This window comes from Salmo salar, chromosome 06, assembly GCF_965601325.2.
Source record: "Salmo salar chromosome 06, fSalSal1, whole genome shotgun sequence".
In the NCBI taxonomy this organism is placed as follows: Eukaryota; Metazoa; Chordata; class Actinopteri; order Salmoniformes; family Salmonidae; genus Salmo; species Salmo salar.
In genome coordinates, this window is record NC_138296.1 from 50088486 (window position 1) to 50105726 (window position 17241).

Sequence of the window (17241 nt, forward strand, 5' to 3'; positions counted from 1 at the left end):
TACAGTACACATCACAATACAAGCAGTATACTGAGGGGACAGGTAAATAATCTCAGCGGGAAAAGAAAGAGGCCACCTTCCTGATATAGTGTCACACAGCGGTAGGTGCCCCCTCTATATAGGTTCCCATTGCTGTCCCTTGTGGTTGTTTGGTTCTGCTGCTGCTGAGTCCTGGATGTGTTTCATGGCAGAGCAACAAACAAACAGAGAAACAGGACAACAGAGATTCATTCATCCATCATGCAAGTCCTTTCCAGTCTGGTGCTGGTTCTGAAGAACATTTGGACACTCTCCTTCCTCTGGGACCTCCTGTGTCAATTTGCGGGCACTGCCATCTTCCTCTTCACCAGTCTGGCCTCGGTGGTGCTATGGCCCCAGCTTCCAGCCTGGGATGGGAGCCTCTCCAGTCCCACCAGTGATCATCATCTCCATGCCTTGTCTTCCGAGTTAGACCCATCCTTTCTCTCGGATGCCCAGTCCCTCTCCGAGTGCCACCCTGACCCCCTGCATGTGGGCCTGGCGTTTGGGGCCTCTGTGGCTTTGGTGACTGTGTGCCTGGGTCCTGCTACCTCTGGAGGAGGGGTCCACTTGAACCCAGCTGTGACCCTGGCTCTGGCTGCAGGACTGAGGGTGAGCCCCTGGAGAGCTGTCCTCTACGTGGGGGCACAGCTCCTCGGTGCGCTCTGTGCCTGTGCCCTTCTCATGGGAATGGTACCTGCCCCGCTCAGAGGGCATCTGGGGCTGAACGAGGTGAGTCACGTCTAGTTCATTTTTATTTGATTCCAGGTTGTATTGAATTATTGTTTTTCTGTGTTATTATAGCTTCCGAAAAGTCATTATAAGAAATGCTTTGCCAAAAGTGTCTCTGTATTTTTGTGTGGGCTTAATTGATTATGGGTGTTTATAAAAAAAATACATTACTCAATGAGTACAGGTCTGATATCTGTAAAATGTTTCCTTTTCCAGGTAGCCTTGGGTGTCCACCCATGCCAAGCCTTCTCAATGGAAACAGCCATCACCTTTCAGCTGGTAGTCTGTGTCCTCGCCACATCTCGACCCAAATCAGCCTTCCACCTCCTGGGTCCTGTAGTGGTCGGCTTGTCTGTCATTTTGGGAAATCTAGAAGCGGTAAGGAAGATGCCAGATCCTATTTATGTTAGTTCTAATGCTGTCTGACCATAATAGAGTTTATATGGGTAATTTGATGGATTTTGCCAATTAAAACATTTTGTAGATCTTTACATTTTTGCTATGACTTATCTTTTGATTTCATGCCCCTCTCTCTCTCACTCATTTTCTCCCTCTCTCTCTCTTTACCTTCTACCTTTGACCAGATTTGGTACACTGGCTGTGGCATGAATCCAGCTAGGTCTTTTGGTCCAGCTGTGGTCACTTTAAAATTGAATGACCATTGGGTCTGGCCAAACACAAGTTGACTATCTTTCATTGTGCTCCATGAAATTATAAAAGTATATTGGCGCTGTTTACTAAGATCACACAACAGTGCACACATACAAATCTACTTACAAAAAAGTATCTCTCTCCTCTGCAGGTGTATTGTGTGGGGCTGTTTGTGGGGGCGTTACTAGCTGGCCTACTACATGACCTTGTGCTCTTCCCAAGATGGGGTTTCCCTGGTGACTGGTTGGCTGAGTTTAAGGAACTGTTTCCCAAGGATCCACTCAAACAGCCCACCACCTTGGAACACACAGTGGAGTAGAGATGGAGGCAGTTCTCTTACCATTCTCTGATCATTCAGCAAAGGTTACCACACACCATTCTCTGATATCTGACCACTGGTTTACACAAGTGATCGTGCTAGCTGGGTCCATCGTTGAGTACCACTGAGTGAAGAAACTCAACATTTGTACACATCTTTAGTATTCATGCACATCTTCAATGTTGCTATGAAAATATACTCTGCTGTATTCTCTGGGAGACTGCTCTCTCCTCTCTTTTCCTGAATGTACTGACTAGTTTCCTTTCTGTATAGTTCTGTGATATTTCAGAACTGACCAAAACACGTATCCACCATCTCAGGTTCTTCACAATCATGTTTGTCAGTTTGACTTCATTTTGTGCATCTTTGTACTTCTGAGGTGTTGAACCATCTATAGAAGCAGATAATTTATATTCAGACCAAAGCCTAGAAATGTTAATGAGTGTCCAAGGTGATTTCATTCAGGTCAGTTAAAGTAGGGGTACCAGCTGTGTAATCATTCACATTATGGGACAGATCACTATGATATGTGTTTTTATATAACACTATCATGGGGTTTGTCCTGTAATACATATTTAAATGACAACTGTATAACTCAGTAAAATGTTCTTTATTATATAATTCATTTTACATTTGTTTTTCACTGTGTTGAAACGGAACATACTGTAATGTTTTTCATGTACCCTGTGCAAGAGTTTATTAAAGCTGAAAACACCAAACTTATGAGTCGTCCTACCATGTGTACAGGGTAGGGAGATGGTTAAGTGAGTGTGAAGCTACAGGAGTCATTTTCAAATCAAATCAAATGTATTTATATAGCCCTTCTTACATCAGCTGATATCTCAAAGTGCTGTACAGAAACCCAGCCTAAAACCCCAAACAGCAAGCAATGCAGGTGTAGAAGCACGGTGGCTAGGAAAAACTCCCTAGAAAGGCCAAAACCTAGGAAGAAACCTAGAGGGGAACCAGGCTATTTTGTGTCAGGTCCACTTAAATTTCCCATCTGTTTCCATGAATTGTCATGCCCTGGGGAGGACTCATCTGGGAAGAGAAGGGTTGGGTGTAATTGACCATTGTCTCCTTAATCTCTCAAACCCAGCAACCCTCCCTGTGCATGTGTCTGTGTGTCTGTATCTGTGTCTGTGTCTGTGTGTGCTTCTGTCGTTCTCTCTCCCTCTCTCTCTCTTTCTCGCTCCCAACTGAGAGAAAACAATAGAAAACATTGTATTTGGATCCACATCACGATAGTTTTATACGTTGGTTATGCACAGTCTTGAATCGTGTAATTAATGCAATTTTTTTTAAATAAATGTATGTACTATGAGAGACATTGTTTACAAGTTAATATAACACTATAAATGTATGTGCTAATGTGTGTGAGAGCTGCAGTTCTGTTCTGACAGACTCACATATTTTCACTTCATTGCGCAAAATATTCTCTGCAAAGTCCTATCAACAGGAAGCAGTTAGTTACACTCCACTCACTACAATGCAATGAGAGCCGCAAACAAATTTAGCTTAGCAAGAAAAAAATCCTTCAACAACTCTGCACTACCTACGACAGCCCTCTCGACATTACTGTGTAAGTTCCCTGCCTTGCGGAAAACAAACGGAGATGATAAGAATTACTCACATAGGAAGAACACATTTGGCAACACATTTGGATTACAGTTTCACTTTCAGTGAGGGTACTTTCCTTTAGGTGAGGGAGTTGACGGAGCTAGAGAAGCGTTATAGCTGAAAAAGATGGAGGAACACCGCATTCATACATCAATACAAATGATGGGTCTCCTGCTGTTTGCTCTCCCACATTACTCTGACACCTTAAATCTAAACCTGGTTAATTTCACTGAGTTCTCTGGCCCTGAGGGAAGCTTCTTTGGATTCTCTGCAGATTTCTATCAGTTTAACAACAAAACGTAAGTATTGCAATATACTATTTTGTAAGTTTTGGCTTTGCATCATTCAGTAGGCGTTGCATCGTTTTTATGGTATCTGTTAAACTACACTGTATATATAAAAGTAAGTAAAAATGTGTGGATTCGGCTATTTCAGCCACACCCGTTGCTGACAGGTGTATAAAATTGAGCACACAGCCATGCAATCTCCATAGACAAACATTAGTAGTAAAATGGCCTTACTGAAGAGCTCACTGACTTTCAATGTGGCACTGTCATAGGAGGCCACCTTTCCAACAAGTCAGTTTGTCAAACTTCCGCCCACCTAGAGCCGCCCCGGTCAACTGTAAGTGCTGTTATTGTGAAGTGGAAAAGTCTAGGAGCAACAAATGCTAGTGCTAGGCCACACAAGCTCACAGAATGGGACTGTTGAGGGCTGAAGCGCGTAGTGCGTAAAAATTGTCTGTCCGCGGTTGCAACACTCACTACTGAGTTCCAAACTGCCTCTGGAAGCAACATCAGCACAATAACTGTTTGTCGGGAGCTTCATGAAATGGGTTTCCATGGCTGAGCAGCCGCACACAAGCCTAAGATCACCATGAGGAATGCCAAGCGTCGGCTGGAGTGGTGTAAAGCTCGCCACCATTGGACACTGGAGCAGTGGAAATGCGTTTTCTGGAGTGATGAATCACTTTTCACCATCTGGCAGTCCATCAGACGAATCTGTGTTTGGCGGATGCCAGGAGAACGCTACCTACCCCAATGCATTGTGCCAATTGTAAAGTTTGGTGGAGGAGGAATAATGGTCTGGGGCTGTTTTTCATGGTTCGGGTTAGGCCCCTTAGTTCCAGTGAAGGAAAATCTTAACGCTACAGCATACAATGACATTCTAGACGATTCTGTGCTTCCAACATTGTGGCAACAGTTTGTTGAAGGCCCTTTCCTGTTTCAGCATGACAATGCCCCATTGACAAAGTGAGGTCCATACAGAAATGGTTTGTCGAGATCGGTGTTGAAGAACTCTCCTGCACAGAGCCCTGACCTCAACCCCATTAAACACCTTTGGGATGAATTGGAACGCCGACTGCGAGCCAAGCCTAATCGCCCAACATCAGTGCCCAATCTCACTAATGTTCTTGTGGATGAATGGAAGAAAGTCCCTGCAGCAATGTTCCAACATCTAGTGGAAAGCCTTCTGAGAAGAGTGGAGGCTGTTATAGAAGCACAGGGGAGAACAACTCCATAATAATGCCCATAATTTTGGAATGAGATGTTTGACGAGCAGGTGTCCACATACTGTGGGTGATGTAGTGTATATGCTGGTATTAGTCTTATATTCAATTGGGAAAGGTATGTGGAGTTTGAATGGCCTTTCATCAGATGCTTGTCTGAAATCCTGAAGAGAATATTTTAACCCTAGTATTTTCTGTCCCACAGCATCGGTGTTGTGGTTGGGGCCCCCAGAGCCAACACCAGTCAGCCAGGAGTCACAGAGGCGGGGGCTGTGTATCTCTGTCCCTGGGCACAGACAGGAGGGGCCTGTACTAGCATGACCTTTGACACAAAAGGTAATCCTTTAAGTATCAAAAGTCCTATTCATGCATTTCTATTTTTTTTTATTGATGCTGTGAACGTATTAGAATACTGTAGATCAGTAAAAAAGTAAAGTAGGTATTTATTTATTCTGGGCTCAATTAAAAAACAGGTTGACAAACTGAGCTGTCTGATGTAAATACAGGTGATGAGGTTTATCCTCACCAGAACTTAGTGATAAGGTCTTCAAAGTACCACCAGTGGTTTGGCGCTACTGTGCGATCCTCTGGAAACTACATTGTGGTGAGTTTTTCCAGCCATTGTAGCACATTACTCTTCCCACTGTCTCTGACTCTTTGAATTCTCATAAACCAGTCATTCATTGTGCTGAGTCTGAAGGCCGCTGTATACAGCCACCGTGCAGTATAGAATGTATCAGATATCGATCCTCTAAATCTTTTACACAACCCCTCTCCCTCCCTTAATTTATTGTCTTTCCTCTCGCACTGTCATTCTCCTTCTAACATTTTGTTTCTCCCAACCACCGACCCCCTCTCTTTTTCTACCAATGTTTGTATGCCTCTGGTCCTTCTTAATTTACTTTCTTTCTCTTGCTGTCATTCTCTACATCACTTTGTTTTACCCTTACCCTTCTCTTTATCTCTATATCACTTTCCTTCTCCCCCTCTTTCTCTTTCTCTCTCTACTTCCTTCTCTCTCGGTCTCCATCCCCCTGCGCCAGGCCTGTGCCCCTCTGTTCCACTGGAATGTGATAGACGTGGGTGAACGTGATGAGGCCCAGAACACTCCAGTGGGGAACTGCCTAGTGTTGAACACACTGACAGGGGAGACGGTCAACTTCTCCCCCTGCAGAGACATCATGACTGAGAAGGTTTACAAAGTCCTGAAGTACAGTAAGAGATATTAGTCATGCCAGTAGTACCTGTACAGTACATGTTCCTCTGTTGTCCACTCAAAACTCAAAGGCTGCATTTATGCATGCAGCCCAATTTTGATCAGAATTGGGCTGCCTGTGTAAACGCAGCCAAACAAGCATCGAGTCAGAACTGTGGTGGTAAATGAGGATTATTGTCCCTGCTATGCCACAGAACTACTAGGGTATTCCTTCTTAAAACAGCAGTTGACTTCATGTTCACAAGTTTGCCTGCTGTTTTTTTTCTACTCTATGTGTTTTCATCTTTGATCCTAATCTTGATTCTCAGATAAAGACAGACGATACTGTGAAGTGGGATTTAGCTCCGACATAACAAAGGTGCCCACACTCCAAACATTTCTCATCAAACTTTATCTTGTTGAGTCATATAAGGTTATATATTACACAGTAATGTAGCAGATTAGATCAGTAATGGTTAGATCCACATAGTTTATGATACTGTAAGTTAGTAATTACACCAACAGTGTTATGATACCATCTATAACAATGATTTGATTTGTTTCTTGCTGTACTATTTTAGGAGGGAAGGCTCCTTATTGGTGCCCCTGGAGGCTACTACTTTCAAGGTAACATGTGCCATCTGGTGTTTCGTAGTGTGTAAACAAAATGATTAGCCTGGTTAAACTAGATTGCCTACCACACTGATGTAAAACTGCTAGGGCATAAAATTGCTGGGGCATAACATTTGCTGCTGGGTCATTGGAGCTGGATGCCACACTTGCTGAGGCTGCTGGGATATGGGGGTCGGTTGCTTCTGCTGCTGGAGCATTGACCAAAAATGGGGTGGACAAACACTAAAATACAAGAAACATAAAATGTCACCATCTATCGTTCTTAGGCTGGTGGCTTCCATAATTGCTTCCATAATTATGGTGGCTTCCATTATTGCTTCCATAATTATGGTGGCTTCCATTATTGCATTCATCAACACTCCTATGATAAATGTGTACATTAATAGCCCTGTTGTTAGGATGTCTCCGGGAAGGTTGATGATAACTGAGCATGATGAGTTATCAAATTACTAGTCTCGTAAATAATGTCAAACATTGTTAATGTGGGAGGCAACCTGTCTGCTTTAGTTTACTAATATTACCATGGAATATTATGAAATAAATATGTATAAATATGTATAAACATTACTAAAGTGTCTTCTCCAAATGCTGTTTGCGGTGCTTAACCTTTCTGTTGCAGGTCAGATCATCAGTGCAGGACTGCCTGACATTGTCAACAGTGCCAACAGCCAGAATGCCAAACCTTATGTGGCTGGACAAACCCATTCCCCTGAGACTGGTGGATACGATCATTACCATGGTAAGAGAGTTACACGCAAGACTTGTGGTCTAAAGCAATGGTTTTCAAGCCTCTTCTCAGAGACGCCCAGATGTTTCACAATTTTGTTGTAGCCCTGAGCTAGCAAACCAAATTCACCTAATCAAGGGCTTGATGATTGAGCTAGCAAACCAAATTCACCTAATCAAGGTCTTGATGATTAGTTGACAAGTTGAATCAGGTGTGCTACCCCGAGAAGAGGTTTGAGAACCGCTGGCCTAAAGTATTCGGTCCAATGATATTTAGAGACATTATCATTAGTTCAATAAACCAGAAAGGTTGATGCATTACACTGGTTCACCAACAGGGTATTCTGTGGCCGCTGGCGAGTTTACTGGAGACTCAATACCAGGTGAGAAAGTTTCCGTCAAAAGTGTCCACACAACCAGATAATTACTAACCTGGTCCCAGTTTGTACTATCATTCCAACTCATTGTCATGCTAAACATTTGTTCATGTTTTCCATGATGAGGAATGGAATGTTAGCACATTGGGCCACAGAGTGGTGCCCAGGCTAGAAAATTACACTTCCTACACTTTATGTGACTGGTAGAGATAGTGACAGCTGTAAAGGATACAAAAGGTTGAAACATTTCTCAATACTTAATGAATTAAGTCTGTTTTATTGTGTTTAAAATCCAGTACAAGTATGTATTTTCTGTTTCAGATTATGTGGTTGGAGTACCTAATGACCGCAACACAGCTGGCTCAGTAAGGGCTCCCGATGGTGTTATGATCATTTACTTTTCATGTTCATTTATTAGAGAGTGATCTAAGCTAATGTTTTGGTTTTGTATCCAGGTCAAAATCTATGATGGAAATACAATTGACTTTTTGGGAGTGAAACACACATTCTTAGGCTCTCAGGTGAGACTATACTTACATAATCATATTTTATTTTGATTTACTTGTTTACAGGAGAGTGATGAAGAAGTGATCACTATGTGACATGTCTATACAGATAGGGCTTTGTGTTTATATCTGAGTGATGAGCAATGTAGTCCACTCAAAACCACATGCAACTTTCATCTTGCAGGTGGCCTCTTACTTTGGCCACAGCGTTGCAGTGACTGACATTAACAATGATGGGTATGTCAGAACTCTCGTACTTACTTTTTTAAGACCATAATCATTGAAGCATTAAACATGAATTAACCATCTGATAACATCTAAGCCACTGGTCGCCGGCTTGCTGTCTCGAGGAACAATGAAAAAGAGATCAAATGTCCAGCCATTCTTGCTCTGTCCTCTGTTTACTACAGACAAGATGACATCCTAATTGGGGCGCCCCTCTTCATGGAGCGTGTGTCAGGCCAGCAGTTGCAGGAGGTGGGCCAGGTGAGTGAAAACCTGATGAGCCCTGGGTGGTTGAAATGTTATCAAATAAATCTAGAACATGTGAGCATAGTGTGCTGTCTCCATTCACCTTTTAATAACAATTATTTTATGCCCAGCACTTGCTCCGAGATAATGGATGTGTGTAATCCTTTCCCAGGTGAGTGTGTACCTGCAGAGAGGGCGCTCCACCTTCCACTCCAAGCCAGACCAGAAGCTGACAGGTTCCCAGGTATACGGACGCTTTGGCAGCACCATCGCCCCCCTCAGTGACCTGGACAATGACGGTTTTAATGGTGAAGCTCTGATATAAAGTCATTTGACTTATAATATATGTATCTTCCCTTCTAATATAGTAACTGCCTCAGGGGCAGCAGAATCAGTAGTATCTGCTTTTCTCTGTAAACAAGGAATGATATTAAATGTGAAAATATCCTCTCCAAAACACTTTAATCTCCTTTCTGAAACAATTTTTGATTTCATGATTCCCTCTTGAATGCTCCATTTTCTAATGGTGGGGAATGCTTTTGTTATAGCAGTGTTTCAATGCACTCTGTCCATGGATTACTCATCACTATAAAGCGTTTCTGTCTCTCTCGCTCTCCCCCTCTCTCTCAGATGTTGCTGTGGGAGCCCCATCCTCAGGCATTGAAGGGAGGGTTTTCATCTACATGGGGAGTAGCGATGGACTGTCTCCCCAGTATACCCAGGTCATTGAGAGTCCCTTCCGGTCCCTAGGTCCCTCTCCAGCACAGTTTGGCTTCACCCTGAGAGGAGCCACTGACATTGATTCAAATGGCTACCCAGGTTAGTCTGAAAACAAACTCTTCGGAAACTGTGGGCTTGCTTACCTTGATTTAGAATAGATGTGGATTTGATTATATTTGGGTTATACATGTGTTTTGACTTGAATAATTGATTCTAGCCCAAAATCGTGAAATAATAATCTCTTCAAGATTTGAGAAGTTATGGAACAACAAACCTTACTCCGCCAACCATTCCCAACAATGTCCCTACCTCTCTTGTTCAGCCACAGTGTCAATCCTGCCAAGACCACTTGGAGATGTCAAACTGTAAGATCACTTGGAGGTCACTCTGTTCCCTTACGTCTCCACTATCAGCCTCTGGCGCAGTTCAACAACAGCAGCAGCAAAGATTTCTGTTGTCCTTTTCTTTGTAGCTGACTACTACCCAAGGACATATTGCCACTACTTAACAAAGTCCTTGTTCCTTTCAGTCCCAGTTAAAACGTCCCCTGGAGGCAAAGACAAAGTTTCTTGGACACACGAGAGAGAAACAGAAAGGTCACTCATCCAGTGGAGGGGCCGACATTTGTCGGGGGAGAGAACTAAATGGAGATACATTTGGTGTCTCTTGGAGACTAGTGAGCTACTCTCAACACAGCAATGCTTTTTGATGTGCAACACCTCTGGCTTTTAAAGATACAATGAGGCCATTACAGTTCAACTCTTTGAGACAAACTGGTTACTGTGAAAACTATTTAATTTTTTTCAGCTGACCTCTTTCCTTGAAAATAGTTTGGTTTCCTACTTGAGTTTCTTAGGAGTCACTGTGATATGAAAGCAGAGGTTCTGGCTGTTACCAAAGGGCGATCAATCCCATGGACAATTTTTTGGTACCCTTTCATGAGAAAGTGCTATCAATAATGTAATTTTTTTCCCCAAAGCTGTTTCATGACCCTATATTTCTTGTTTCAAGACTAGAAAAATAAGAGCTTGCAACTTGTTACTATCAATCTTTGTTGCCTGTTGGTGCATGGGGAGTCAATAAGATTGCTGTGTACAGGTACAGTACTGTGAGATAAACAAACAGTTTATTTGTTACTTTAAATTAACTTGAGAAATGTTATCCGTAGAAGTTTAACATTTGCATTCACAATGTACCCAGAATGTCTATTCTCTGACTGTGTGGGGTGGTACCAGGGCTCAAGCCGTGGTGATGGCAAAGACCCAACTCTCCCTCTATCCTGACTTCCTGAACCCAGATGTGAAGGAGTGTGAGCACACCACCACCAACGAGCCTGTGGCCTGGTAAAGATTATTCTCATACCAGAGTATCATACCGCTAGTGTAGGCATTAACCATAGCCTCGAGAAGTTGTTTGGGGGTGGAGGTGCTGCGTTAATTATGATGGATATTTGATATTTTTTTCGAGGGGTAGGGTGTTGCCCTTCACTACAGACACTATATCGGTCCGCTAATACAGCACTATTAAAGGTCCAGTGCAATACTTTTGTGACCATTTTTATTTTATTTTTATCAATATTATTTTTTATTCCGATTTTACAGGGGGTGCTGCAGCACCCTCAGCAACCCTACTTCCCGTGGCTATGTCATTAACCCAACTCACTGCTGCAGGAATGTTATTGTATTTTTGGCCAACTGGGAAGAACATTTCTGATGGACAAATGTTGGTGGGCACGGCAAGAATGCACGTATTGGCACTATGTAGAATTCCTGTAGTGTCCTAGGTGCCTAACATATTATTGAGATGTGTGACATGCCTGGACAGTTCCTGGTTGTGTTAGACTGATCTTTCCCGTGGTGTTGTGTGAATTTGTTATTGTAAATTCAGAATGACGTTATGACTGATGTGGTCTGTCTCTCTCCTTACAGCTTCACAGTCATGATGTGCATTAGTGTGTCTGGCCACAGCATTCCAGAGGAGATAGGTAGGAGACTCATACTGAAGTAATTTATTCCTGAGGAAACATACATATTCTCCTTGAGTTTGAGTTTTCTGTTTGTTCAAGATACTCTAAATCCACTTGTAGTTCTAGATGCAGAGCTTCAGCTGGACAAGATGAAACAGCCAATGGCCAGGAGGACCCTGTTGCTGCACACAAATCTGCCCCAAGAGTATTTCCAGCTAACCATTCAGAGAGATGTGGGAGTGGTCTGCAGAAACCAAACCGCTTACCTAAGGGTGGGTTGCTTGTCCAATTTAGCCAATTTATAGGCCTGTATTTTGTATTACAATGGTCAGAGCTCAAAACCTGAAATAAAACCATAATGTTACAGCAGTGTTCTTATCAGGCTGATGCTCCCAAGTGGCCATTCACTGACGTGACACTACAACAGGCTCCAATCACAATACAATTAGTAACCTCACAAAAATGTTGTGTACACTGCCATTGTCAGTGGCAACAGAAAAACCTGAAAGGGGAGTAGATTGATATTGTCTTAACACTACGTGATCCACTAAACTGCAGTAGATCTTTACTGAATTTCAATTGAATCGAGGGTAAATTGCATCAATGTCAGTACTGCATCCTGTCTCTCTTTCCAGCATGAGTCAGAGTTCAAGGACAAGTTGAGCCCCATCTTCATCTCCCTGAACTACAGCCTGTCCCACTCCAACTCCCAGGAGACCATACTGCATGGCCAGAGAGCTGTGGTCGCACAGGTGACATCACACATTACGTTCTTAATGTATTAATACATTTTAGTTTGCAAAGGAATAACATTTTATAAGTGGTAATTACATAGTTGCAACCTATGAATTAGCAAATGTGTTTGTTTCTTTGGGTATAAAAATGTGTGTATGTATCTGTGTGTTGTGCAGACCAGGATCATTCTGGACTGCGGAGAGGACAATGTCTGTGTCCCTGACCTGAGGCTGACTTCTGAAGAGTGAGTGTCAAACTCCCCTGAGTTCCACATCACTAAGTAGTGTCATCTGTTTTCTTGGTCACTCTACATTTTCAAGACATTGGCCAAGTGAGATCTCATGGGATCAGTGTGAGGGAAAATAGGGTTACATTTGACTTTTTATTTGTAATACGAACCATGCAGGTAACTGAATATCAGGGAAATTATTGTCTAGTTAGAGCATTTTATTCCTGTCTACTATACAGCCCTTTACGCCTCTACCTTTGACCCATCCTCAGAGGTACCGACCATCTTCTGATAGGGGATGACCACCCTGCCCTGCTGGTCATCACAGCAGAGAACAGAGGAGAGGGGGCCTACGAGACCGAGCTGGAGATACGCCCACCAGCCAACACACACTACCAGAGTATGGTGACTGACAGAGAGGTGACTGTGACTCTCCTGTTCATAATAAAAGAGAATTGTTAACAGAGTGACATCAACTGTCCCACGCATGTGACCTGCAGGAAAAACTATGAGCCCAGCGTTTTGCTGGTCAGGTTACGTGGTCAGCATTACCTACTGGCCCTATGTAAAACACACTGTCTGAGAAATGGCACCCTATTCCCTATATACAGTAGTGCACTACTTTTGACAAGAGCCTCATGGGCCCTGGTCAAAAATAGTGTACTATATAATGAGTTTTCCAACTCTCCCAGGGCTTCAGCAGGTTGATCTGTGCTCAGAAGAAGGAGAACCAGACGGTGGTGGTGGTCTGTGAGCTGGGAAACCCTATGAAACAGGGCCAGAAGGTAACCACCATGTAATTTGATATAGTGAAAGTAAAAACCCTTGCACGTGCCTTGCACGAGCCAGAACAGCTCATTGGAGCAAAAGCCTATCTCCTGTTTCTGTAGCGTGAGGCAGCTTGAAAGGCAGGACACTAATCTATCACAGGGCCTTAACCCCAGTCTCCTTAATGCTATCTGAGTGCCAAGCAGAGACCCATCGGATCCAATTATTACAGTCTGTAGTATAACTTGGCTGGGGATCGAACTCCCAACCTTCCAAACTCTGGCCGGACACACTGAGTTGGCATAGAATTGCACATAGAATAATAGTAATTCAATAGGATTTAACCATAGCTAGTGCAAGGGGAGTGGTAGGTGTGAATGTGTTACCCAGACATGTCACTGTGTGCTCTGGGTTCCTGTGAATGTGTGAAAGCATCAAGGAGGCTTCCGGCCATTCTGGGTCTTTACTGTCAACGGGCGTGGATGACATGTGACTATATGTTTGCAATAGCTCTGTACAGTATGTTTTTCTCTCTGTCTGTCGTAGCTCCAGGCCGGTCTGTTCTTCAGCGTGGGGAACCTGGAGAAGGTGGAGAGCCACGTGTCAGTCACATTACAGATCAAAAGGTTGAGAACAACACTTTCGTCCCGTCTTGTGATTTTAATGCCCTCGATGCTACCAAGGCATTGTTTTTGTGTTTTTAAAACAACATTTTAATGGGGAAATCAACACAATGTAAGGCATATTTGGAGTCTCTGAAATACATATAGTTGACATGCTTGTTAATCCAGTTGTCTGTATTTTAGACATTCAAGGTGTCAGCTGAAGGTTCATGGCTTTTCTAATGACACAAGGGAAATGTTCAACATTCATTCAGCTTCTTCCTTCCTTTATAATCTCTAGCAAGAACAGCCAGAACCCTGACAGTAATGTGGCCCATCTGAGGATCGATGTCAGCGCTGAAGCAACTCTGGAGATGCGGGGGTGGGTGGGGCCTTCCTTATTGTCCTCCAATTATCCTCCAATTATCATCAGAGCCATAAACTGTGCTGTTTTGTTCTACCATGGAAATGAGCACTCCCCCTGACTCCTGAGACACACTTTCTGTGTGACAATTCAGAGCTGCCTTGTCAGACTGGTAGCAGACCGAATATCTAATATCCAAAAGGGATTAGTGATGTTTGCCATTGGAAGATGCTGTCCTAATGCAAGCGCATTACGGTACAGTAACAGCATGGTTTCCTCTTTTCCTTGTAGTTATTGGCTTTCCCAGGACATGTGGTAACTAATTATCACCAGGACTATTTAACTATATGACTAAGAGGTGCAAGTTAAGCTTCCTGAAGCAGTCTGATCCCTATATCCCACTAAGATAGGACCATGCTAATGTTCTCAGTGTAGTCCTCAGTGTTTGGTCCACCCTTATAGCCTGTTGTTTTTTGGACAGGGGCTCCTCTCCACCTGAGTGTGTCCTGCCCATTGCCAAGTGGGAACAGAAGGAGCAGCCTGCTGACCTGGAGGAGGTTGGCCCGCTAGTGGAACACGTCTATGAGGTAACCTTATATGGTTCACTCAGTGGTTCACTCAGAAAAGAAACAAAACGTTTAAGACATCGGTCTCTCTGAGGTTGGTGCAGTTTTAGGCCAAAATGCATAACATATATTTGAAGAGTCCATAAGGCCGTTATAGAGTATGTTTGTATACGTTATTTCATATTTATACAAACACAGTGAGATACAACTTAGTGAGTGAAATCTGAAAGCATGTGTTTTTGTGTTGAAACACTCAGTTGAGAAACCTGGGTCCGAGCACGGTCAACGCCAGGGTGGTAGTAGAGTTCCCCACACATCACCATGGAGACTTACTGCTCTATGTGTTTGCTAACGCCTCCGAGGATTTCCTCATCTGCCACTCTGACTCCCCTGACATCGACCCATATCAGGTGAGAGAGGTAGCCATGTTGTGGCCCTGCAGTGTGCCAGACAGCAAATCTTTCTGTAACGGAAAAACCATGTTGTTTTTCCATTCATTATGTTTTATTTAAAGGGAAAGCAAAACCATATTTCTATTATTCTTTAGATGATGTTTTGGTTATATGAAATTGGAGTACACTCTTTTGTTTTGGCAGTTGGTTAAGACCGGGAATCCTACTGTTGGTACAGTGTACAAGGTTAAACAGAATGAGGTGGAACGACCGGAGCCTCAGCACAAAGAGACCGTTCATGTGGTAAACAAGTGTCGCTTCATGCGATTAACATAATGACATGCATCAGTGTACAATCAAACTGTCTTGTCTTTACTTGATGCTGTATAGTAGGCCAGTTCCACTTTACTGCAATTTCAGAGACAACTTGCAATATTCTATATATGCCACAAGAGGGGGTTGTACAACAAAATATTGCATCTCTCAGGTGGATGGGGACATTCCACTGATGTGTCATGGGGGGAAAACGTTGACACTTCGGTGTGGTCCTCTCGATTTTTCCACAGAACTGCACCAGTGGAGATACCTGTCTGAGGTTTGTGTGTGAGGCCAAAGGTCTGGAAAGAGGCTGGAGCGCTGTAGTGAAGGTGATGTCCCGACTCTGGGTACAAACCTTCCTGGAGGTGAGAAAGAGAGAGAAAGAGAACGAGAGAGAGAGAGAGAGAGAGAGAGAGAGAGAGAGAGAGAGAGAGAGAGAGAGACTAATACGGGAGCCTATAGCATATCACAGTGACATATTTTCCACACAATCTTTCACTATAGCTACAATCATAGGCAGAAAGGAAAAGCGCTCCAAGACAGCTCTGCATCAAATTGAGATAGCATTTTGTAGGATTTTACTTCTTTGACCTAGTTCCGTAATGATTATGTAACCCTCATTCTGTTTCCCCTAGAGGCCTTATGAGAATTATGTCCTCCACTCTTCAGCACGCTATGCGGTTATAGATATGCCCTCTAAGATCCAGCCTGAAGAGCTGCCAAGTGGACAGGCTGAGGTAAAAAATGAACCAAAGTTTCCCCTTTCCACTTCTGCTGCTGTGTAGACAACATTTATTTACTAATGACGTAAATGACTTACTTGAGGCATATACACACAACCATATCTCACAAAGCAACCATTTCTTCAGTAGTCATTGGACGAATTTAATTGGAGCCAGTTGACCATGTGTGTATGTGTGTGTAGACCCAGACCAGTGTGGTGTGGAGGGCTCCTGATGGAGAGAAGGAGGTGCCGGTGTGGTGGAACGTCTTGGCTGTGGTCTCTGGCCTATTCCTCCTCACTCTGCTAGCTTTGATCTTCTGGAAGGTAATGTAGTGACATAGTTAAAACAGCAGGTGGCGCAAGATTCGGCGCCATAACTGGGTAGCATTTAGATGGTGCTATTCAGCTATCATCTAAGTATTGATCACTCAGTCTTTTGAATGATATGTTTTTCTGAAACCTGTAACTATTGGTTCGAATGGAGACAAAAAGGAGGGGACATAAAGGATAATGACCTCAATGACACACAAAGGAAACCTGAATCAGAAAATAATATGTGGAAATGTAAATGTTTCGTGTTTATGCTTCAGGTGGGGTTCTTTAATCGCAACCGTCCCCCGTGTGATGATGATGATGATGATGATGACAATGCAGAACAGCTAGCTGGGGCTGGACAGCCTGAATACGCTGAGATGCCTCCAAACACAGAGGACAAGCAAGAATAAACAACTACTGTATCAGCCTGGAAACCCTAGGGTTGTATTTATTTGTTTTGACACAGACGCCCTCCCTTTTTATGAGTGTTAAACTGTTTCACATGGTTTGTAAATGTTGCAATTGGCTTCTTGTTCTACTCCCTATAACTGCACACTTTCTAAAGATGCCCCATTTAAAAAATAACATGTTTTTTAAAGGGTATCTTGTAGCTATTCTATTTTGTATTAAAATAAACATATCATCTTTACCATCTTGATTTAACACTTAGTGTCCTTTTGAAGCCAAACTGGCCTTCCAATGTTCACAGAGGGGATATCCTTGTTAGTGTGATGTCATCGGCATGCTCTATAAGCAACCATTGTGTTAGGGAGACCATCATGAC

At 43.2% G+C, this 17241-nt stretch overlaps 2 protein-coding genes across 2 annotated transcripts; both read left to right on the forward strand.

The window, feature by feature from the left end:
* The first annotated feature begins 240 nt into the window (after nt 1-240).
* Nucleotides 241-1968, forward strand: LOC106607404 (aquaporin-5-like). The gene is made up of 4 exons (XM_082976153.1): nt 241-750; nt 967-1128; nt 1335-1415; nt 1553-1968. Exons 1-4 carry the CDS (start codon nt 241-243, stop codon nt 1718-1720), a joined length of 921 nt encoding a protein of 306 aa, XP_082832279.1. The 3' UTR covers nt 1721-1968.
* A 1207-nt stretch (nt 1969-3175) lies between these two features.
* Nucleotides 3176-17109, forward strand: LOC106607455 (integrin alpha-IIb). Its single transcript, XM_082976154.1, has 31 exons — nt 3176-3639; nt 5056-5186; nt 5357-5454; nt 5894-6065; nt 6375-6424; nt 6627-6672; nt 7298-7417; nt 7743-7787; nt 8103-8146; nt 8237-8302; nt 8472-8524; nt 8698-8773; nt 8931-9066; nt 9389-9577; nt 10504-10576; nt 10714-10821; nt 11407-11462; nt 11565-11716; nt 12080-12196; nt 12356-12423; nt 12681-12828; nt 13101-13193; nt 13723-13802; nt 14080-14160; nt 14624-14729; nt 14966-15118; nt 15305-15403; nt 15667-15783; nt 16054-16155; nt 16344-16466; nt 16733-17109. Exons 1-31 carry the CDS (start codon nt 3467-3469, stop codon nt 16865-16867), a joined length of 3210 nt encoding a protein of 1069 aa, XP_082832280.1. The 5' UTR covers nt 3176-3466; the 3' UTR covers nt 16868-17109.
* Nucleotides 17110-17241: the final 132 nt, after the last annotated feature.